Raw genomic sequence first — 25,111 nt, forward strand, 5'->3', positions numbered from 1 at the left:
TTTTTCTACTCTTTGAAAATAATGATAATAAGCAGGAAAATGAAAAGAGGATTATACCAGAAGTCTTAGGCTTCCCATAGAATTTTGTCAGCGTGCGAGATTACCTAAAGCTCCGTTTCAGGGGTATTATTTTTTTAATGCAATATTTTAATTTAGAGACAAAGAGCCATGATTTTATTATTTTTAAAAAAGATTTATTTATTTATTGAAGAGAGAGCACGAGCTGGAGAAGACGGAGACAGAGGCAAGCAGACTCTCTGGGGTGCGGGGAGTCCCACGTGGGGCTGGATCCCAGGACCCTGAGGTCATGACCTGAGCCGAAACAAAGAGCCTGATGCCCAGCCGACCTGAACCACCAGTCACCCCAAGAGTTGTGGTTTTAATAAGGACTTCCCGAATCCCTGGTGCAGCGATGTCTTTGATGGAGCACAATATGAGAATTCTGTGCACACGCACAATCACTCACAGAGATGTGCACGTAGTCACTAGCAGAAGCTGAGTCCTCACTTCGTGCCTGGCACTGTGTGGGGTGCCTCATACATGGGGTCCTACTTTGTCACAGTGACAACTCCTACACGATTAGGATCACTAGTATTACCAGGAATTTGCAGGTGAGATTCAGAGATATGGAAGTGAGCTTTCTGAGAGGGGGCAGCAATAATGTGTGGAACCGGGACTCTCGCCTAAGTCTCTGACCCCAAGTCAAGTGTGCTTTCCAGGAAAGATGACAGCCAAGTAGGGTGGACATAGAGGCCCCTTGGAGTGAGGGTGAGCTTGTTCCTTTGTCCTCCACATAAAAGATGTCCCTGAACCACAGACACACTCCTTTCCCCACCACCAATAGAGGGAGACAGCTAAGTACTTGCTATCATGCCCCATGTGCCAATCATAACTTAGGGCCTGGAAACTTCTGTGGTGTCTCCATGTTCTTTGCTCAAAATGGGACTATAGAGAAATGAGATCGATTTGACCAGATGCATATAAAGATAAAGCGAATTTCTTTCTGGCCATGCCTTACATATTTCCGTTCTGGGTTTCAGAAGCTGTTAGGTGAGCTAAATGTACTCCTTATTTATCTCCTGTTCTCCTGCAGGGGCTGGAGGGGTGAACCAGGTTGGGAGCCTTTGGCAGAGGAACACAGGCATAGCGTTAGCCCTGCCTGAGGTTCCGAGATGCTCGAGGCTGCTCCCTTCACAGGATGCTTCACAGGGAAATATTTAAAAAGCAGGTTGGCAGAGAGTTCTAGGCTTCGCTCCTGGAAAGCAATCTTCATCTACTTTTATGCTAGAAAATAATACTTCTCTGTATAGGGTGGGAGACAGTCTTTTGCTTTGGAAAATCCACGGGGCTCTTCCTTCCACCTCCCAAAGTGCCCTGGTGAAGCCTTGCCCACAAGGCACAACCAGGTAATCCAACGCAACAGGCCAGGTGGGCTGTCATGCCGACCGGCCGCACCGGCTCCGGTTTCTCATTCAGGGCAGATTTTTGTTGTTGCTCATGCTGTTGGTTTATAAATACAGAGTGCCAAGTATGCTCAAAGAGGAAGCTAGAGCAGTGCTTTTTAAACTTGAACGTGCCTATGAATCACCTGGAGGTGTTGTTAAAATGCAGACACCAAGTCAGCAGGTCTGGGCGGGGCTGAGCTTCTCCGTGTCTGGCAGCGCCCAGGTGAAAACTGATGCTGGCCAGTCGTGAGCCACACTTGAGGACCCACCAGTGGTGCCCAGGGAAAAGCTCCCGGGTGATTCCTACCCCTTCATCTCCGCCCCCCGCTGCCCCACCCCAGGCTCTGCTTCTAACCTCCCGATCTGACCCAGGAATGACTGTGTGCCTCTTCATGTCTAGGTTTGTCCACCCCCGTTTCGGGCCCATCAAATGCATCCGCACACTCCGAGCTGTGGAGGCTGACGAAGAGCTCACCGTGGCCTACGGCTACGACCACAGCCCCCCGGGGAAGAGCGGGCCTGAAGCGCCCGAGTGGTACCAGGTGGAGCTGAAGGCCTTCCAGGCCACCCAGCAGAAGTGAAAGGCTCAGCCCTGGGCTTCCGAGACCGGGAATAGAAACTTGGATCTATGCACTACGTTTTCCGACAACGGGACAACCAGGGACTGCTCATGCTGTGACATCACATCCTCTCACTCCGCGTTAGCAACGACTTTCTCGCATACTAACTAGGTTTGACTGTATTACTCATACCAGATTTAAAATTAGCTAGCCTTGCAGCAGCGTCCTACTGAGAGGTATTGTCGAACACTTGACACAGACAGCGTGATGTTCTTGGGTGGTTCAAGTCTAAATCTGTACCACACTCAGAGATGCCAAATGATTAGACTGAAAAAGGGAAAGGGGGCTTTTCAGTCATTTTTAGTCCGTGGTTTTTCCATGATGTTCTTTCCTATGGCCAACATAAAGTGTGTGTGTTCACACATGCATACGTGCCGTATGGAGGATAGAGAATTACTACATTTTCATTCTCTAAATGTAGTATAATTTGCCTTTTAACCTTTGATCTGTATCTTGCAATAGAATGGCTTTGTTTTTTTTTTTTTCCCTAGCGAACAGAACCCCACTTTTTTGAGTCATTTCACCCCTCAGTCCCATTCTCTATCTTAGATATCTTTTACAAGGGAAAAAAACTTCCAAATGGATTTCATGTCAGTGCCAGTGCGTAGGTCTCTCTGGCTCTTTCTATATCATTGTTTCATTATTATGTCCTAATATAAAGAACTGGCTGATAGGGCCAGGGTATTATCATAGAACTATTATTCTCGCATGTAAACAAGATACCTTTGCTTTAAGCTGTGAGAAGAAGTGAATTTACTTTGTTTGCATTAAGTTATGGGAGAGTTGTAATATATACTTTAAGAAAGGAGAGAGGGAAATTAGTATTTCTAAGCAGTAACTGGGGCAATTTTGCAGTATCTTCAATAGTGCTAGTAATTTCTTCTCCTCGGGTACACATTAAATGTACATAACATAGGGCAATCTGGCTTGCAGCACCGTGCATTGAATTCAAAAGTCAAATAACCACCTAGAATTCTAACACAGAATTCCAAAGTTGGGGTTTTTTTTAATTGCTACTGTTAGGAGAGACATACCAATCACTAGGTGCAAATCAAACCTTAATGCTAAAACTCTTCATTGTTGTATTTTCCAAAGCACTTACCTGCTTCAAAGCGTTGTGAATTAAGAGTAACACCTGTCTAGTTGAAAAGCAACGATATCAATAGCATTTCAGCCATTTTGCAAGCCACGTGTAATCACAACTGCTGAAATAAGGAGAGAACCCCTGTTTTTTAGTTTAGCTAGTTAGGTGTGTAATGTATCTGGGATGGCTCTGAATGAATTCTGCGAGTCTGGGGCTTTTGCAAGCGCCCTCACCCCATGCCGTAGCCGTGTCTTCTTCAGATGCCTCGACAAGGCTGCCGGAAGTGGTGGAGAGCAGCACTTGCCACGACCTGTAGTTGCCGCCGGTGGCTCCTGTCGCCTGAGCCAGTTTGGTCTTGAAAGCTAAAGCCTTCCAAGCCACAGCCGATAGGGATCCCTTGCTGGCAGCGAGAAGAGTAAAGAAACGGGCAGGAAGGAAGTTTGCTGTTTCTTGTGAGGTACACCTTGCTCTTAGGAAGAATTTCACAAAAGTGCTTGACCCAGGGCTGCTCACACCTCTCCGTTCAGGCGGCCCCTGGGCACAGGGTTCAGCCCCCCAGACAGTGACAGAAGGGGCCCTGCCCTCCTTTGCAGGGCCAGGCTTCCTGGAACCCCCCTCTCCAGCGGTGCCAGTGCACGTGGCCGGTAGCTAGCTGGCAGTGCGGGGGGGGGGGTGGTCAGCTGATGGCTCCCACGTGAGAAGTTGTCAGGGCTGTCAGAAGGCTCACCCGCAAAGGGAATCGAGTAGGGTTCTTAGATGATAACGCACCAGGGTAGGATAGCTTCTGTTCTGTAGACAGAGACCGTTCTGTAAACTGTGAGAGCTGGGCAGTCTCGGGACTTGGGTGCTGATGGGTGCTTTAATTCAAATGCGTCCCGAAGTGAGTGACTGTCTTCAGGAGGAAGATGGCTTTAAGTAGCCCCAGTCAGTTGGGCCGTGGAGCCAGGTCAGTAAGCGAGGGCAGGATGGCGCAGGTCACACTCCCAACACAGCTAGGCTTTGAGTGATTTCGTGCCTGGTGGTGATACCATTCTTATTGAGACTGTAGTAGGGGTATAATTTGTCCTCGTGGGTTACTCTGATGACCCCCCCTCAAATGGAATCTTTCTTTCTTCCGTTCCTTTCTTTTGGTATAAGGGATTGAAGAGCTGTCAGTAGTAATTAACCAACTAATCCATTTTCCAAATGAGATACTGAATGACAGCACTCGGTGTAAAACCCAGCAGTGGGTCTGTGACCTTCAGACAAATCAGAGGAAACAGTACACCCAAGCTGAGCCTCTCTGCCCTCCTCCCTCCTCTCCTCTTGTGTCTTCTCTCTCCTGAGCCATCTCTTCCCTCTCTTTCTCTCTCTCCATCTCTCTCTCTCTCTGTCTCTCGTCTGTGAGAATGCCTTGATGTCCCTGTCCACTGATCGCTTGCTCGTTTCCGCCCTCTCACTCCCTATTCTGAGTGTCTCTCCTCTCTGCTGGCCCTCTGGGTGCACTTCTGCGCCTCCACTCTGTGTCTCTGCGGGGCTTTGTGGCTCCTGCTTCCCCGCCCCTCCCCCACTCCCCAACGGAAGGCCTTGTCACAGAGTCCGAGGGGGCTTGAGATTCACTGTGTTCCGCAGGTCGGGTAAAGAAGTCGCGGGGGTCGAGGTTCCATGAGGAACTGGTGAGGAAGGAAGGGTTTCTCCTTGTTCGAGCCAAAGTCTGGCGGGGAAAGCCTTGGGATGTATTTCTCTACTGAGTCTTTACATCCACGGTGGAAGGAAACGTGTCAGGAAGCAGCCGAATCTGGTAGTTTCACAAGCAGGATGATCACAGCAGAACTGCGGAAGATTCCAGGTGGTGGGGAATGAAGAAATCCCTTCATGCTCTCCCAGAAAACGCGGGCACTTGTGCGTGTGCGTGACGGCGTAGTCTCGAGGGGATTCACTCAGAGCTGTCTCAGCCCCACTCCTGCATGACTAGATCTTTCCCTAGCAGCTTTTCTGTGACGGAATACTACCTTGTGTTAGCCTTAGGAGTAGGAACTAATCTGGAGGAGTATGTCCCCACATGGGCATTTGGATGGACTGACAGAACCGCTGTGAGGCCTGACTTTCTGACACAAAGCAAAGATGAGATTGAGGCAACGGGCGGGGAGGACTTGAGTTTTGTGGTACCTATTCTTATTTTCACCTGCTTCATCCCTGGCCTACCTGAGAAACAAAGAGGGAAATTCGTTTTTCAAGACCTCTTTGAACCTGTCCGGGGCATGGCGTTCAATTTATATGCCTTCTGGGGGTTCTTCACACTTGAAAAACGATTTCCTTATCATCAAGAACCTGGAAAGGCCAACATGGAGGCAAGTGTAACCATTTACACCATTTAATTGTAACTATTAACATGGCAGTAACTGTGAACAGTGAATCCAAGGGTTGCCTTCTCAGTGAGACAGTATGTGGCACTTTAGAAACTTTCCTTCAATATATAAAATTTTGAATCACTCACAGCAAAGTGCATTTAAGATCTTCCAAGAAGGTATAGTTTTCTGTTTTGCCTTGTTTTAAAAACCGTTGCCTCAAGTTTCTGTCTTCAGAGTAGTGATTTAGAATCCAGACATCTTTTCTTTTAGAAAAACAAGCAAAACTGTGTTGCAAGACTGATAGTTGTAATGTTTATTTGCCACAGATCAAAGGTTCACAAAATGTATTAAATTTACATCTACTTGAGCTGCCTTGCTAGATTGTTTTTTTCTTTGGTCTTTCCCTTCAGGAATTTGGAGCCTTGGTGTCACTTTTTTATTTTAAAAAATACTAAATTTTAATAGTTTTATTTTGCCAAATGTGTGCATACATATTCAAAGCAATGAAACTATTTCAAGCCATACAACCACAGGGGTGGAAGCCCTTTTCACAAATTTTAATGTGTTTGTATGTAAATAGATGTTTGTATGAAATATTTTCATGGTAGAATGAATATATTTAAATGAAGTTGAATTATTCCAGTGCTATTTAAACAAATTACAAAGTTTTTGGTGAGAATTATCTGAGTCTATTGAGATACAATGCAGATCAATTTTGATTTTTAAAAAATCGAAAGCCTACAAATAACTCCGACTCATGGCAACCTCCCTGCGTCGTTGCGTCTGACGTGGAGAGAGCTCGTAGGCTTCCCCAGTGCCTCAGCCGCTTCCTGGTGTAAGTTAGGTGCTCATGGAGGTGTGTCCACCTTTAAGTGACATCACTCTCGGCCTCCGAGGGCCTGCGAGTGAATTAGAGGCATTAGAGACACTGGTGCAGTTATCCGGAGCACAATTTCTTTGCAGGGCAGCAGAATCCGAAGCCAGATGTGGCCGCGTGAACCTCAGAGCTGGGTTTTCTGGCCACCATCACCCGCCACCCTTACTGCCTAGTCACACTTGTCAGGGAGGCTGCCCTCAGTGGAGTTGGGGTTCAGACCCCAGGGTGGAACTTCACGGTTTTGCCAGCAGTCCCCGCCTCCTGGCCTCCACCTCACAGAGAGGAAGGAGCGGGGAGCAGCTGGCAAGGGGCCCATTTCTCAGCACAGTACATTTCCTGTCTCAGCTCTGGGAGGCTATGCACCTGCGCACCAAACTTCCAACCAGAGAGAGACGTCCTCGGATAACGCAAATCCTTGCTTCCTCTGTCTGTGACTTTACACACTGTTGTTAGGAGTCGTCTTAATATCAAGACCAATCACATCTCTGGGACATACCTCCCAATTCTCCTGACTCTTAGGTTACTAGAACACTCCTTTATAATGGTATTCAACTTGAGTGGGTTGTTTTGTTTTTTTCCTCTGCTTTGGTCCTGGATAGAATGAAATGATAAATATGACAGAATTTTCACGGTGTCTACTAGCAATATGTACACACATGCCAATGTATCTTAACATAGCGACTTGGTTGTATTTTGGGTGACTGTAATTAACCTCGATTCTTGTATTGGGAAACCACAGGGATGTGTAATGCCTGCTTATCATCGAAGGAATTAGGTTCATGGTCTGAGCTCCCTCCTACAAAAGGTTTCCTCCTGGGTTTTCTATGTTCTCTTTTTATCCTGAAATGCATTTATTAGGTTGTGAGGTATGTTTAAGGATTGGAACCTAGGGGTATGCTTTCAGCATTTATTGCAACCAAAAGTTAACCCCATCACAGTTAACAAAAGATTGGTCTTTTGTGGAATTTGAACTAAATCTATGAGCCTTATTCAATATCTATAATTCTATGATTTTTTTAAATTATGGGAAATTAATGAAAGATGTTTACATGAATAATGTTTGCCCTTACTGTGTTATGAATGAGTTTTTTTGTAGTGTGTCTGGGTGCATGTGCAAGAGAGTAGGAAAAATGTTTCTGAAACAAAACTTGACAAATATTTGTAATGAAAAGTAAATTTAAAGATTGCTATAATTGCGCTATAGAAACAATGCAAGTATTAAACAAAATATACAATCATCTCTCATTGTCTTCCTTTGGTCATTTAGGGCAGAAAGGCAATAACTTTTTTCTTTTTCTTTTTTTTAATATTTTTTAAAAGATTTATTTATTTATTTATTTATTTATTTATTTATTTACTTGAGAGAAAGAGAGAGAGGGAGCAAGAGGCGTTGTGGAGAGGGGCAGAGGGAGAAGCAGACTCCCAGCTGAGTGGGGAGCCTGACTCAGGGCTCCATCGCAGGATCCTGAGATCATGACCTGAGCCCAAGGCAAATGCTTAACCTCCTAACGGCCCCGTTATGACATGTCTACCTATGTGTTTAAACTACTAAGCCAACTTTACATTTTGAGTTGGTTTAGAATGTTATTAGCCACTTACAAAGCATGAGAGGGGACCTGAGCCCAAGGCAAATGCTTAACTTCCTAACGGCCCCGTTATGACATGTCTACCTATGTTTAAACTACTAAGCCAACTTTACATTTTGAGTTGGTTTAAAAAGCTATTAGCCACTTACAAAGCATGAGAGTGGAGTAGAGGAGGGGTATAGAATGGCTAGGAGCTTTATATTTCTTTAGCATGACTCCACATACACCTCTGAGTCCAGAAGAATCACCAACGTCAACCCAAAGGGTCTAGTTGATTACATAAATGTTAAGGGTATTGCATATAAAGGAAATGATCAGGGAAATACCTGAAGGACAGGAAGCTTCAGCTCATGGTTTAAAGAAGATAATAGGAATGTTATCAGATGTGGTAGATTTGGGCACTCTTAGGACAGCTTTGAGCTGAGGAAACCGAGAATCCCTTGTTCCTCCCCAAATCACAGCTAACATTCCCAAACTCACCCCTACAACATTCCCAGAAAACAGAAGCCAACGACACATATGTGAAGATAGTACTTTGCTACCAGCTGCCCCTTGTGCCCAGGGACCCACAGCAGTGGATTCTAGTAAGCGGCTCGTTACTAAGGGAGGTGCAGTTAGGCATCAAACTGAAGCAAGCCGTGAGGCCTCCTGCTGTACCTTCCCTCCCTCAGTTGACCGCTCTTTGATTTCCTCACACTTCCTTCCATCCAAGAAAGGAAAGGAAAGCAAGTAAGAAGAAATCCAAACTGATGCTGGAATCGCTTCATCACTCGGATGGAGATACATCCGCATCTGGATCTTTAAGGCAGAGTTTCACCCTCTGACACACGATGTTAGTATTCTTCCTCCTTGTGGGAGAGACAGGGATGAGATTAAAATTGTAATGCAAGTGGGGTAAGTCTGAGAAGCTAAAATCTCAAAAGTGAAGGATCAGGCAACTTTTTGGGTATTAAAATTGGTGTGGAGTCAAGGGTGGTAGAGTAAGGTAAGGTGAGGAAGCTTGAGGCCAAATTATTTTAGTCTCAGTGATCGTCCCGCATATACCTCTTACGAAATGTCTGCCTCGAGGTTTTAATGTTCCAGACTGTTCTGCCTGCTGCTTCATATTACACTTGAAATTATTTCAGTGGCCATATCCAGAATTCGATAAGTCATTCAGAAGGATTTTATGGATGATCGACATTATTTTTCTAAAGATCGTATTTATTTATTTGAGATAGAGACAGCGAGAGAGCACAAGTAGGGGGAGCAGCAGAGAGAGAGAAGCAGGCTCCCCACTGAGCAGGGAGCCCGATGATGCAATGTGGGGCTTCATCCCAGGACCCGGGATCATGACCTGAGCTGAAGCAGACGGTAAACCAACGGATGCACCCAGGGGCCCCGGTGCTCGACATTTAATTTTAGCTCAGTATCTGACTGATTTGGGGTAGTTCAATAAGACGGTTCTGCCCCCAAAACTATTTTAGAAGACAACTGTTGCCTTTTATATAAAAACATAGTGCTAACTCTGCAACAACAGATTGGTATATGTTTTTTTTTAAATGTTGTTTTTTGTGAAAACCAAAAGCCATGGTTTTGAAATTAGAGCTTCACTTCTTATAGCATGCATAGAAAAAGATTAATGGATTTATCTAGCTGGCTTCTAAATTTTTACTTCAAGTATCAGAATGCTTCCAGCTTCAAGAAACATAAAAACCCAACTCAATATGGTTTAAGCAATGAAGATATATTACCTCACATAATAAGACCCTCACATAATGAGATGCTGTTGGGTGACCCTAGAGGTGTTAATTTAGCAGCTCAGCCAGGTCCTTTCTATCTTCCTGTTCCACAATTCCCAGCTTGTCAGGCTTGCCTTCGGGGGCCAGCCCACCTCACAGTCACAGCATGGCTGTTGCAGTTCCAGACATCACAGCCAGTATCCGGTGGGTGAAAAGAAAAGTCTCTTCTTTCTACCACTGAGGAAACCTAAACAAATCACTTGCAAGAGCCATGGGGCTGCTGTGATTATCTGAGGGAAGCATAGGGCTGTGTGGAGAGGAGTGGGTGGCCCAAACAAAGCTGGGAATTTCCCAGCAAGAAAGAAAGGAGAGACGACAGTTGGGCTGACCGCCCAGAGTATCTGCCTCATCTGCAACACAGGTTTTGTTTTATTTTCTTCAGAGAAGAAAGGAGGTTAGTCTCTTTAAATAAATAAATGAATTTTTAAATTCACATCAATTTAGAGAATTTTCAAGGTGGTGGGTTTAGGAGAGGTTTTATAAAGATACATTTATGTAGAGTTTATAAGGCAGTTTTAAATATTTTGATGATTTCTTAATAGCCATATGATATAGGTACTGCTATTATCCCATTTTACAGAAGGGAAAACTGAGGCATAGAGATGTTAAGTAACTTGCAATTAAGTAATAGTCGTGGAAGTGGTAGAGGCAGAGTGTGGCCAGACTGCTGGGCTCTAGGCTGTTCTCTTCAACCACAATTATGGGACCTCCTCTCTCCTCCTGCCCTAGCATGCTAGAGCCATCGTTAATATCCTTACTCTTCCTTTGCCTTGATCATTTGCTTAGCCAACCAATCGACTGATCTCCCAAACTGTGGTCCCTCCTCGAGCCAATCCGTGGAACACCCAGGCCAGCTTCCCATACTTGATTTCTTTCTGCCCGGCCCCAGAACTCCCACCCCCCTCTGCCCGGATTTCAGCCCTAGCTTCTCCATCCCAACTCATTTCTCATTCCTCACCTGCACCACATGAAGCTGTCTCAAGGCTTCACCGCTCCCTCCTGTCGTCAGTGGCACTGGGAGGGCCATGTGCTGGAAAGCAGCTGGGCTCTACGGGCAGACTGGTTTTTTGCTTTGTATTTTTGTTTTTTCCTATTTTGCCCATCCCCCACCCTCTCCCTTCCGGCAACCACCAGTTTGTTCTCTGTATTTATGAGTTTGTTTCTGTTTGTTTGTTTGTTTGTTTTGTGTGTGTGTTTTTTTTTTCCAGACTTTATACATAAGTGAGATGAAATGGTATTTGTCTTTCTGTGTCTGACTTATTTCACTGCTATCACAAGTGGCAGGCGTCCATCCCTGCTTACGGCTGAGGAGCACTCCACTGTGTACGCGCAGCCCCGCCTCTATATCCATTCCTCCGTCTGGGGACGGTTAGGTTGTTTTCATAGCCTGGCTATGGTAAATAACACTGGAAGGAACATAGGGGCGCATATGTCTTTCCAAATTCGTGTTTGGTTTTCTTTGAGTAAATACTGAGAAGTGGGATTGCTGGATCGTTTCGTAGTTCTAGGGTGAATCGTTGGAGGAATCTCTAAACTATATTCCATGATGGGTACACCTCGTGCACAGCAGGAGGGTTTTCTTTTTCTCCCCGTCTTTGCCAACAGTTGTTTTTCCCATCTTTTCAATATTAGCCATTCCGACAGGTGTGAGGGGATAGCTCCCTGTGGTTTTGGTTTGCATCTCCCCAACACTTAGTGATGGGAGCATTTTTTCATGTGTCTGCTGCCCATCTGGATGTCTTCTTTGGAAAAATGTCTATTTAGGTCTTCTGCCCATTTTTTAATCGGATTGTTTGCTTTTGAGTCAGCCTGGTTTTAATCAGCTTCGCCACTGTCTATGTGACATTGGGCTTTCAGTGGCACTCTAGCAAATGGGGATGAAACCCGCTGCATGGGGTGCTTTGGGATTGAAGAGACAGAGTGATGGGCGCTGTGCTCCCTCCCTCTTCCTTCCTCCAGTGCCGTCTCCTGCCCCTCCCTGTCCCTTGAAATGCTGGGCTCTTCCCTCTTGGGACCTGTGCATGTCTTCCCCTGGGGTAGCTGCCTGGCTCCCTCCTGCCTTCAAGTCCTCACTAAACCAGGGCTACCTTGGCCACCCCACCTAAATTGCAACCCCCTTCTCCTCCCAGCATCCCCAAACCAGTTTACCTTCCCCTCTTCTTCTCCATACCACCCATCACCTTCTGACTTCCTATCTAACTTAGTAATCTAGCACACTTGCCTGTGGTCTCCTCCTACTAGACGGTCCTCCCGGCGGGCGTGGATTTCAGTCTGTTTGTTCACTGGCAGACCTTAAACAGAGCAGTCAACAAGTCCAATGAAGGAATGAAAGAGTAGATCATAATGCTTAAGAGAATTTGGCAATCACCCTAGTCAGAAAACCCAGCTCTGTCATGTCCAACTGTGTGACATAACTTCTTTGTGCCTCAGTTTCCTTATTTGTAAATTTGTGTAAGTTTTACAATTTTTGTAAAATTGCACTAACAGGGATACCTGAAAAAAAAAAGGTAAAGAAAAAGCTTGTGTTTGACCCATGGCGCAGGCTCAGTAGCAGTGGCCCTGCTGCTTCGGAAGGCCACTTTCCGGGCAGAGCCAAAGCCTGCCTCCTTCCGAGAAGTCCCCAGTGAAGACGACTTGCCCGGGGAAGCTCGCCTGACTCTTAGGACCCGCCCTCGCTGGTCCCCCCCTCTGCACCACAAGGAGGCTGGCAGGCCACGCCAGAGTGCACACTGCGTATTCTAGACCGTTGAACAAGTGAAACATCCAGCTTGCGTCTCACTTACATGACAGGATTTTGGGAACCAGCAAGTGTATCTTACTGGATGCATACGCAGCAGCCTCCAAATATTTGAGGTGGGAAGGAACGGGCTAGAGTGTCTTTATTTTGAAAATCATGTTCTCAGTTTGCTCCTCCGTTCAACATCTATTTCTTAAGCTTTACCATCTAACGGTCACTATTCTAGGACGTGAACAACCCAGCTGTGAACAATCACAAAGTCCCTGCTTGTGGGGACACTGGCCAGGGAAGTGCTGCGGGACAGGGAAGGGGGAAGGAATGTGGGAAGAGATGTGCAGGGGCAAGATCGGGGAGCCCTCCCTGAGGAAGGGAGAGCATGAATCAGGGGGCCTGGGGAAAGTTTCCAGACTCAGAAGGGCCTGCAGGGAGCCAGGCCCTGAGATGGGAACTTGCGTGGAGTGCCCAAGGACAGCCCCGAGGCCAAGGTTGCTGCCGAGGATAGGACTGGGAGATATGCTCAAGGGAAGAGCAGGAATCCAGATCGATGGGGCCCTCAAAGCCATTTTAAGGACTTTGTGGATTAACTCAGAGTGTAATGGGAAATCAACAGATGATATAAAATACCTTTTTGTCTGTTTTTCAAAACAAAGCAGCTTTGTTTAACTTCATTTACTATAGGTTCTGAAAACACTTTTAAAATTTGAATTGCTGTTAGACCACCCACTGGAGTGCTCTGAACAGAAAAGGGGTAAGAGCGGCTTTCCTGGTATCACAAGATCCCTCTATCAGTCTGGCTGTTAACAGGTGGAGAACAGACTACAGTGAGTGTGGGGCCAGGTGACAGCAGGAAGAACAAGATGATGGTGGAGAGAACAGAAGAGACAAGGAGAAGTGGTTGCATCTCAGATGTACCTTAAAGCCAATGACGATAGAGTTTATAGAGATGAGATATGGGGTTCTTTTCAAAGGTGTATTTTATTATTATTCGGGTATGGTGAGGCCAGCACACCAGTAGACAAATGCCATTGAAGGACAGTTGGCTTTTTGGCTACTCACCATTCCCAAAGGAGAGGGCACCACGGTGGAGCTGGCGTGGGAGGGGGGTGGGGGCGGTGCAGGAAGGCCACACGGGGGATGTATCAGTGTCCGTCACAAGGGAGCAGGGAAAAACGTGGACAAGGGCCTTCATTATGATTTGGGGGGAAGGAACAGCCAAGGAAGGGTAAGCAGGTTTAGGATTGACTAGTTTGAATAATTTCAACAGGCTCTGGGTTGTATGGGTGCCTTTAGCTGCCCTGCACCTGGCCCTAGGGTGATACTGGCCTGGCAAGCAAGAGCCTGTAAGAGGCGCGTACAAAGAAGCTGGTTGTGGTGTGGGGTCTGCAGTACTTGCTGGGCGTGTGAAAGCATGAGTTGTTGGCTCTCTCTAGGAATTGGTAGCCCAGGGTCAAAGTCACAGAATGAAGGACAAGCTTAATACGTTGGCAAGTTAGACATCAAGGCTAACTCTGAATTTTGATATAAACAACTGCAAGAATTGGGTGATCACTTGTGGAGTAACTTCTGTCTAGACTGCTCACACTGATGGTCTTAAGCCAAATCACATGCACTCGCCCTATTTTTATTTCTAGTCCCAAAGCAACCCATTAATTCCTCATGGTCTAGCTCCCTCTTGTGGTAAGAATCTGGTACTGTTTCTGGCCTGAAGACCTAAAACAAAAAACTTCAGCTAAAGGATGATTTAATACATTTCAAAGACAAACATAAACCCTGTGCTGAAGTTTATAGTCATCATCAAGTGGAACTTTGACAAACCAAATGAAGACACCACTTCCAGGGCTTTCTGACTTTTCAAATGAGCCCAAATTTCAAAAGAGCCAAAAACACGTTTGAAACCTGCAGTAAACTAAGTTGAACAGAATGTGTTTATTTTTTAAAACAAACCAAAGCATTTCACGTCATATAGCTTTTTAAAATCTCTATCTGGGTAGAGCACAGTTTTCTGCAAAACATGGGTTATAAATTCATTAGTCCTGAATTAATCTAATCTTGTGCTTCCTTAAACCTATCACTTCTTTTTCTTTTCTTCTTCTTTCTTCTTCCTCTTCTTTTCTTCTTCTTCTTCATGAGTCAACCACGAGTTGTGAGAGTCATGGATCACCAGGGGACATTACTTTCTAGTTAACCATACGCACAAAGTATGCAGAACCAAATGCAAGTGTTCAAGATACCTTCACGAATGCGGTATCTTATGAGCTAGAATCTAGCTCATAACTGGGGCAGAGGGATAGGGTTTCTCCAAAACAAGAGAATCTTAAGTAGCTTAAAATAAAAAACGGGGTCATATTCAAGTTTACCATGTGAGCAGGACATATACCCTGGGGGGAGTTGTGTCCATCCAAACCTACCAAAATTGGTCCCTACAAGGAAAATAATTTATCCCAGTAGAACGGAGATATCAGAGAAATTTCTCAAAATTCCTTTACACAGTAGAGCTATCCAAAATTTAGCACTTGGCGCGTGTGCATGTGCGTGTGTGTGCGTGGGTGTGCGTGTGTTGGAACACCGCGTACGTAGGGAACGCTTACAGCCGCCATAGCTATGTGGAACACAGCCAGAAATCTGAAAGCAGTGGCTTCTGAGCGGCCAATAGCTATTTCAAAGTGCATGCCCTTTGTTCGGTCGAACCTCCCTGACACAGCCACGGTGGGACATCGCCATTCCAGCCTCAGAGCCTCTGACCAGTGAGAGGTGGGAGCCGGCAAGAGGAGCAGAGGGAGAAGCACTAGAACCTGTGGCTGGTTTTCCCAGCACCGTAGCTCGGGAACTATGTCCTTCGGCAGCCCCTGACAACGTGCTCAGCCACTGCTTTTCCTCCTGAGTGGCCGGGGTCCCCTGACAACTTGCTAACCGTGCAGCCTCTTGGACCCGGAAATCCAGCATGTGGGTCGAGTCCCTGGGCAGAGCGCAGAGAGCCTGGCATTTCTGTGCCACAGTGCAGTCGTGTCGGGGATCTGAGAACGACGCTCCCGTGTAATTAGGGAAAGATTAAAGGACGTGGAATGTACTCTGCCTAATGATAATGGTAATTGTTGTCAGAACATAGGCTTCCTCCAAGAACTCAAACATGGCTCCTTGGGAGCCATTTTAAGATCAGAGCAGAGACATCTATAGTCACCAGAGAAAGAAAAAAAAAAAAAAGGCTGTCAAACCAGCAGGACTTGATTCAATAAAATATCTTAAGAAACCATCAGGATTTTGGAATTTACTTCAAATTCCAATACAAGAGGTAGAGAAAGGGGGTGGGGGTGTAGATAAAATCAGACTGACCTTGGGTGAATAATGATTGACGTTGGGTGATGGGTACACAGCCGGGGGCCGGGGGGGGTTCATTCTTTCATACTGTGTATTTTTATATGTTTCAAAATCTCCACAGTCAAAAGATAAAGGAGAAAAGAAATTTTATTTTATTTTTTTTTTAAATATTTTATTTATTCAACAGAGAGCGAGAGTGCACAAGCAGGAGGAACAGTAGAGGGAGAGGGAAAAGCAGGCTCCCCACTCAGCAGGGAGCCCTATGGGGGGTCTCAATCCCAGGATCCTGACATCATGACCTGAGCCGAAGCAGACACCCAACCATCTGAGCCACCCAGGCGCCCAGGAAAAAAGAAATTTTAACAAGTGAAAGTTAGTGATCATAAACATATCAAAAATGAAGTGTCCGGGAGGCCAACACTAGCCATCCTAATTCTGTCCACGTAATTGCCTTCCCTGAATTTCCTGGTCCCGCTGGCAGAGTAATCACTACTGTGAATGGGTCTATCAGATAGCGTTAAACGTTACATGGATACGTGAAAACTCCCCTCATTCTGATTCCTCATGCACCAAAGCAATCCTCTGATTGTCAGTCTGCCTTCGGGGAGATAATGCTCGTGCCAGCACAAATCCCCAATCCATGCGATATTCTTCATATTCCTCATTAGTTGTGACTAATCTAGGATTTCTGGTTACCCGTTAGTTGTCTCATTAGTTATCCATTAGTTAGGTCACTGAATTTTCATGATAGAAAACATGGGGCTATGGCATTCCTTGGAAAAGATTAGCACCCTAACTTGTTAAAAGGGGGAGAAAGTGCACAAAAGAATGCAGGAAAGAGATTGTTCCTCAGTCTGGAAAAAATGCACCGTATGTTAAATACTCATTGCATATAATCTACAATGCCACATTCTGGCCACAATGCCATGTGAAGACATACATGCATGGGTATTAGCCATTGGTTTTCTAAGTAGAATTTCATTGACACTCCCCATCTCATCACGAAAATTATAATTTACCACCGAAGATACTATTACTGGGAAGTCCCCTTCAGCAGGCGCTTGTAAACGCACATTGCCACCGTCCACCAAACGAGAATGCACAGGGACGGTGCTGCTGGGCCTAACATCTCATGCCAATTCACGTATTAAAAACTAGCTAACCCTCCGTGTCTGTGCCATCTATACAAACACAAGACGTAAGTGTCCTTCCCACATTCCAATGGACTGTCCTCCACACCCCCTGGGGTGTCACTACCTTATCCTTCTGTTCAGTGGAACAGTATTTCCGAGTATCACCCAAGGCGGTATTTTTTATTTTATTTTTTCTTTTCATTTTTAAAAGGCTTCTTTCCATTCCAGAGTCTGATCCGATAACCTGGCCTCCCCCCTGGTGCCCATTCAGCCGTGATAACTGCTCAGGGACGCTGGACACTGAACACAGAGTTGGAAGAATTGTTCACCTGTACACACAGCAGGAGCTTTGTGACCAGGGTCGGCCTCTTGCGGAGCCCAGAAAAATGAAAGGTAGTCAGAGGAGCACATTGAATTTGAGGTCAGAAGCCTGGGACTCGAGCCCTATGAGCTCTGTGTGTTTTAACACTGTTTCCCCTTTATAAACGAGCCCAATAAAAACAGGCCCCACTACGTGGCAGGATTGTTTTAAGTATAACGCAGATGACCCCAGGGGCAGACACTGGATCGGCTACCCAAAAGCCATTCACAAATCATTGCACCCTTTGCCTTCTTGTGCCTAAAATAGTCACCTGTCAAGGATCTCTTGCAGCTAGGGCTGACCATCTGACCAGTGAGATGTTGGGGGAAGGTGTCAGTCACCAAGTGGAACCTCCAGGAAAATTATGCAAAAGGAAGACACGTTCCCCAGGCACACTCCCTTAGTCCCTTACTCTCCCACCCACTTTTCACACAGCCACCAAAGTGATCATTCAAAATAGTAAACTAGATCATGCCGTCGCCCTGCAGAAACCCTGCATTGACTTTTCACTGAGTTAGAATAAAATACAAACTCTTTGCAATGGCCTGGCTCCCCCTCCCTTCTCCAGTGTCATTTAGTCTGTTCTCCCATTCACTGTACTCCAGCCAGACCTTCTGTTCCTCAAACTTGCCAAGCATTTTCCTGGCCCCAGGCCTGTGCACCTGCTGTTTCTTCTGCCCAATGCTCTCCTCCCGCTCTTGATATGGCTTGCTGTCTCTTTCAACTGTCGGCTCTTAACTCCTACAGTGTGTGTTGGAGATGCCTTCCCTGACCGTTCCGTCTCAGAAATCCTGCCCATTTACCCTCTAGCTCATTACCCAATTTGTTTCATGGTTATCCCTTATTCCAATCCACGGTTATTTTGTGTATTTGTTTATTGCCTGGTGTTTATCTTCTATCACTTGAATATAAGCATCACTGGGGTTTGTCAGTCTTGTTCATTGCTATATCCTTAGCCCCTTGCACGGTGCCTGAGACATATGAGGCACTCGTTCGATATTTGCTGAACAAATGAATGCATCCATCTTCCCTGTGGATCTCCATCTCCTACTTATTGCTTCTTCATCAAAGGAAATGAGAGGCTAAACAAGTGTTTGTAGCAGGAATAACAAGTGCTTAACACAGGATATGTACACTAGTGAGATGATTTCCAGGAAGCCGTAATCAGGGGAGCCAACTTGGTAGCAACAAAACAAAACAAAATAAAAGTAAGAGAGCACTTGTGATGGGCTTGAGAGTGGCGTGCAGTGGGGACACCTTGTGGTCCTCATCAGCCCGTATCTATCCAGATTCCCATGGCAACAGACACCCAAGGGAGTCTTGAGAGAAGACATTTGGATGCAAAGGTGACCCAGTCAGTCAAGGTGAAATGGCTGCTTCCCACCACATGCAGGGGGAGGGGGCCTCACTGCCCATTTAAGTTCCCATTTCTCTTTACTTCCTTTCCTCACAGGCTCTTCTGTGGCTCAACTCAGCTGCTCTGGTTCATCTCCCCAGTGTTCCCCATATTAGAATAGATTTCAACCTGAGGAGAAGGCAGCAAAGATTTCTGGGGAAAGCAGAACTAGCCAAGGTAGCCAAACCTTGCTCAATCCCTTTCCAGCAATACTGTTTTAGAAAAGTTACTTAGGGGCGCCTGGGTGGTTCAGTTGGTTAAGCATCTGCCTTCGGCTCAGGTCATAATCCCAGGGTCCTGGGATCAGGTCCCACATCGGGCTCCCTGCTCGGCATGGAGTCTGCTTCTCTCTCTCCCTCTGTGTTCACTCTCTCTCTCTCAAAGAAATAAATAAAATCTTTAAAAAAAAAAAAGAAAAGTTACTTAATTTCTCTAAGAGAAGCAATAATACCTACTTCATAAGAGTTATCGTAAAGATTAAATGAGGTAATGTATAAGACACCTAGTCCAGTACAGAGGACAGTAATAAAGTTATAACTTTAAAACAAGCAGGGAGGACTTGGAGGGGATTTAATGGAGGAAAGGGTGTATGCGTGTGAAACTGTGGTTTTAATAAGAAATATGTATTGGTCATTATTCACAGTTCCTGGCCCTTGGAATTTCCCAATAAGAGCAAAGGGAGTATAGTATCTGATCTTTTGCCCTTAGTTCTTAAAGTAGCTTCAGAACAATAAAGATGAAATGGGGGGTCTTGTTATTAATAACAACCCCTTTCCATCACCCCTCAGTAGGTTAATGAGGTTACTCTTGGAAAGCGTGTAGGTAACTTGAGGGTGGAGGCTGGTAGCCCACAAAACCAACCAGGTGATTAGAGGGTTGAAATTTTCAGCCCCATCCTCTGACCTCTAAGGAGGACAGAGGGCCTGGAGCTTGAGTTCCATCACCAACAGTCAGTGATTTAATCAATTATATAATGATTTAAGGAACCCCTATAAATATCCCTGACCTTTGGGATTTGGAAAGTTTCAAGGTTGGTGATGTATGCACGTGCCCAGAGGGTGACCCACCCTAACCTTCAGAGGGACAGAAGCCCCAGTGTTCAGGACCCTTCTGGACCTTGTTCTGCGTATCTCTTTTTTTTTTTTCTAGATTTTTTAAAAAATTTATTTGACAGAGACACAGCCAGCAAGAGAGGGAACACAAGCAGGGGGAGTGGGAGAGGAAGAAGCAGGCTCCCAGCAGAGCAGGGAGCCCGATGCGGGGCTCGATTCCAGGCCCTTGGGATCATGCCCTGAGCTGAAGGCAGACACTTAACGACTGAGCCACCCAGGTACCCCTGCATATCTCTTTTTCCATCTGTTCACTCATATCCTTTAATATCCTCGGTAATAAATTAGTAATCAAGTGAGTAAACTGGTTTTCCTGAGTTCTGTGAGCTGCTCTAGAAAATTAGTTAAACCAGAGGAGGAGGTGGTGGGAACTCCAAATTATAGTCCGTGACAACTTGGACTCGTGATTGGCATCTGAAGCGAGGATAGTCTTGAGGGACTGAGCCCTAAACCTGTGGGATCTGCCACTCTCTCCAGATAGATAGTGTCAGAAGTGAGTTACATTTGTTACATCATAGGGGTGCCTGGCTGGCTCAGTTGGTGGAGTGCGTGACTCTTGCTCTCAGGGTTGTGGGTTCGAGCCCCACGGTGGGGGTAGAGATTACTTTTTAAAAAAAGGAGGGGCGCCTGGGTGGCACAGTGGTTAAGCGTCTGCCTTCGGCTCAGGGCGTGATCCCAGCATTATGGGATCGAGCCCCACATCAGACTCCTCTGCTATGAGCCTGCTTCTTCCTCTCCCACTCCCTCTGCTTGTGTTCCCTCTCTCACCGGCTGTCTCTATCTCTGTCAAATAAATAAATAAAATCTTTAAAAAATAATAATAATTAAAAATAAATAAATAAATAAAAAGGAAATCTTAAAATTGGGAAGACACCCAGTCAGTGTCTGCTGAGAGCTGGTGTTCGAAAATACAGGTCAGAAAAGGTATCTTTGAAAATTCTACAGCAGACCTCATAATTACCTGTGAAATGTCAAAAGCATTATCTTTAAGATCAGGAACAAGATATATGTGTCAGCTTCACCTCTCCTATTTAATATTGTATTGAACATCTTAACCAGTGCAATAAAACTAGATAGAAATTAGAAATAACAAAAAAAAAGTGTTCTTATTTGCAGGTGATTGGTTACTCATGTAGAACAGTGAAAAGAATCTACAAATCAATAACTAGAGTTAATAAATATTTCACTTGGTTCCTAGGTAAAACCAATATACAAAATCAATATACAGAAATCAAGTATATTTCTATACATTAACCACAAGAAATTAGAAAACGAAGATTTGTAAAGATATCTTTAAAAAGAAACCAAAAGAAAAGTTCTTAGAAATAAGTCAAGTCCTTTAAGAAGAAAATTATAAAACCTTATTCAAGGACATTAAAGAAAGCCTAAATAAATGGAAAGATTTACCATATTCTTGGGCAGGAAGACTCAATATTGTTGATATATCCATTCCCCTACACTGATTGATAACTTCAAAGCATCACAGCTTAAATCCCAACAAGATTTTTCATAGAATTTGACAAGGTAAATCTAAAACTTAGAAGAACAAAGGTTTGAGAATAAACAAGACTCTGGCTGAAGAGCAAGGTGGGAGACTTTCTCTGTTAAATATCAAGATATAAAGCTCTTGATATAAATATCAAGATATTAATTAAAGAATGTGTAGTATCAATCTGGAAACAGACAAACAAACCTATGGAATAAAATAGCCCAGAAACATAAATGCATAAATAGAGCCTTTATTGATAGAGTGGTCACGACAGATCAGTTGGAAGAGGGTGGCTACTTTAATAAATGGTGCCCAAACAATAAGATATTCATATGGGAAAAAAATACAAAATTGGATAATTACTTCATATTATACATAATTCAATCCTAGGTGTATTAAAGACTTCAATATGAAAACCACAGCCATAAAACATTTAGAATAATATAAATGGAACATCTCTTCTTACTTCAGGATAAGAAAAAAATTTAAATCAGACACAGAAATACACTGTAAATAAAATGATAAATTCAGCTATATTAAAATGAAGAACACCTGTTCTTAGAAAAACACCATAAAAAGAATGAAAAGACAATTCATAAAAGTGGGAGAAGATATTTGCTTCAAATATAATAGGCAAAGGAGCCATATCCAGAATATATTAATAACTCCTACAAAGCAATAAGAAAAAGAGAACCCAATAGAAAACTAGGCAAAAGGCTTGACAAGAATTTCACAGAAAATGACACACACGTAGCAAACAAATATATGAAAAATAAGCAGGGAAATACAAATTAGGATCATTAGAGCCCATTTTACTCTCAACAGATTAACAACAACAATTTAGCTGGACAGTATCAAGTTCTATTCGGTCCTGCCTCAGGGCCTTTGCATATGTCTTTCCTTGTGCCTAGAATACTTTTCCTTCAAATCTTTGTGTACCTTGCTCCTTCACTTCACTCAGATCTGGTTCAGATATTACTATTCCAAGAGGTTTTTACTGACCATGCTATCCATCATTCTTTATCCTCTTACCCTGGTTTATTGTGGTCTTCAAAGCACTTATTAGGGGTGCCTGGGTGGCTCAGTCGTTAAGCATCTGCCTTCAGCCCAGGGCGTGATCCCAGGGTCCTGGGATTGAGCCCCGCATCAGGCTCCCTGCTCCGCTGGGAGCCTGCTTCTTCCTCTCCCACTCCCCCTGCTTGTGTTCCCTCTCTCACTGGCTGTGTCTCTCTCTGTCAAATAAATAAATAAAATCTTAAAAAAAAAAAAAAGCACTTGTTAACATTTCGCCACATTGATTCTCTCTCTCTATGTGTGTTTATAGTATACAGATGATACATGTGTTTGTAGTGTATAGATATATTTATACACACACGTGTATTATCATTTTGCAGAACCTTTGAAAGCAGGGGGCTGACATGCTGAGTGATTCTCAAATGGCAAACACCTAGGGGAAGAAGATGATTTTGTAGGAAACAAATGACATTCAAATATAAGACACTGGCCACAAAGATGTGGAAACTATTATCCATAATCAAGGCTACTCTAAGCAGAATAAATGAGACTCCTCCTTTCCACCATATACTTGTTATTATATTTTGAAAGCAAGTTGCTGACCTCAGGACACCACCCCTAAATGCTTCCGTATGTCTCTCCTAAGATTCTCCCACTTAACCTCAATATCACCCACACAACTAAGAAACAATCATTGACTAATACTGTCTAACACATAGTCTGTATTTTAATTTTCAAGCACTCAGTCTTTTGAAGGTCTCACTACACATCATATCAAATATATTAAAATGTACACACACTACTGGTGTTCTGAAAACTTTTGAAAATGATTTAGCTACAAGTGAACCATTTCATTTGTAGTCAGTTTCTCAGCAAGTCCTTTTAAAGGGAACCGACCGGGGGCACCTGGTTAGGCCACCAGCGCCGATCTTGAGATCCAGCCTGGCCTTGGGCTCCACACTCAGTGGGGAGTATGCTTGGGATTCTCTTCCTTTTCTCTGCCGCGCGCACGCCCTCTCAAATAAGTAAATCTTTGCAAAAAATAAACAAAGGGAAATAATCTAACCTATGAATTGTTTTCAAATTTAATTACCATTGATATGAATGTTAACATTTATAAATTAATAATGTCAGCATAATTTTTAGTTTGTAGACATTTAATTGTTTCTGAATTTTGTTTTTATAGCTCTAGGTCAATCATTTCTTTCCGTGAGGTCTCAAACATGTTCATAGGTCTTCAGGAAGCTCTTTGGTCCTAGGCAGGTGCAGAAGCTGTCTAATGGATAAAGAGGGCTGGCTGGGGGCCATGGGGGCGGGAGAAGGTGACTCAGCGGGCGGCCTCTGAAATAGAAACAGACTGAAGCCCAGAACCTTCTCCTCGCTGAGGCCGCAGCTGTTGCCCAAGTTCCAAAAGCTGGGCTGAAGTGAGAGGTCCTAAGGCTCAGAGGGGAAGAAAGGGTGAGGGGAAACCTGCTTGTAAGAGACATCAGTTTCCTGCCTGTGCAGCTGGCACTCCTGGGTCACCTCTGAGGGAAAGAGCCTTCAAGAAGCAACTAGACGTAATCTGAGCAAGTTTTCTGCACTGATGAGGAACCCCAGATCAGGGCCGCCGTTTGGAAGAGTTCGGTGGCTTTTGATCTTTTTGTTTCTACTGTGGAGGACATCTGAAATTGAGGCTATCTCATCTGAGTTCAATTCATAAGGCCAAAAAAGATTCTAGCTGTAGGAAATTTGGGAATGAAGGGAGACGTAAGACGAAACAGAAGCTTGTATTAGAGGCCACGTTGTCAATTGCAGAATGAAGTCCCACTTGCGCTTCTAAAAAGGTTTCCTGAGTATGAGTCAATCCAATAACAACTGTTTTAAGGTGTGAAGGAGGCAGGTTTTATTGATCCTGTTTTGCAGATAGGGAAACTGGGGCTGAGCGGTGTAACATGGCTTGTAGGAGTCTTGCCAAGTTTCAGCCGGCGGACCTGGCCATCAGGATCCAAGAGAAAAACATGAGGACTTCAGTACTTTCCGTTCACGATCATCTTTACATTAAGAAATGCTGCTTTGTTTTGTGAAGCTTAGCAAAGGGGTTAAAAAGCAGAGTGACTTCATTTTTACGTTCATGAAACAAAACTCCCAGAAGACACATGTTCTCGGCAAATGTAATGTAATGTTACTAGAGCGCGTGCTGGGAATGAATTGCTCATTTTCACGAAGCATGACTCAACCAACACATCAGGAAATTTTTTTCCTCTTGAAAGCCCTTGGAGCCAAATTGTGATAGAATCAAGAGGAATCACTTAAGAATATGAGTGATTTCCAAATGGCGAACACTTGGGGAAATAGGGTGGTTGTGGAGGAAACAAATGACATTCATAGATACCCACTGCGACGTTGTGGGGACAATCATACGTAATCAAGGCTGCTACAGGCAGAATTACGGAAACTTGTTCCTCCTCCTTCCCACTGTAATGTTCTAGGGAGGAAGGGCGCAAGAGGACAATGCTCAGCCTGAACCCTCAAGCAGCAGCCCCTGACGCGGCCCTTCCCGCACCGTCGAGGCCACGAAGCCGCAAAGCCCAAGGCCCTGTGCCATCCGCTGAGGCCGGCTTCCAGCCCGGGGACAGTGTTCGCGCCGTGGTCTGCCAGCTCTTCAGACACGACGTCCTTACCAGGGAAAGCACGTGAGCCAGCTCTCTAAGGCGTGCTCACCGGTTCACCTAAACTCATCCTCGCAATCTGTACTGATAACACTCAGGAGATGAAGAAACATACACGTAAGAAAAATGGAAAGGATGAGGTGAAATAAAGAATATTTTTAAACAATTATTTTATGACTTTTC

At 44.7% G+C, this 25,111-nt stretch overlaps 1 protein-coding gene across 1 annotated transcript in view; it reads left to right on the forward strand.

Annotated features, from left to right (window-relative positions):
• Positions 1 to 7,596, forward strand: part of SETD7 (SET domain containing 7, histone lysine methyltransferase) — a 47,348-nt gene extending 39,752 nt beyond the window's left edge. The window contains exon 8 of the mRNA XM_011220883.3: positions 1,846 to 7,596. Coding sequence (XP_011219185.1) covers positions 1,846 to 2,026 — 181 coding nt within the window. The 3' untranslated portion in view covers positions 2,027 to 7,596. The remainder of the gene's footprint in view (positions 1 to 1,845) is intronic.
• The last annotated feature ends 17,515 nt before the right edge of the window (positions 7,597 to 25,111 follow it).

The sequence above is a fragment of the Ailuropoda melanoleuca genome, chromosome 5, assembly GCF_002007445.2.
Source record: "Ailuropoda melanoleuca isolate Jingjing chromosome 5, ASM200744v2, whole genome shotgun sequence".
Classification (NCBI taxonomy): domain Eukaryota; kingdom Metazoa; phylum Chordata; class Mammalia; order Carnivora; family Ursidae; genus Ailuropoda; species Ailuropoda melanoleuca.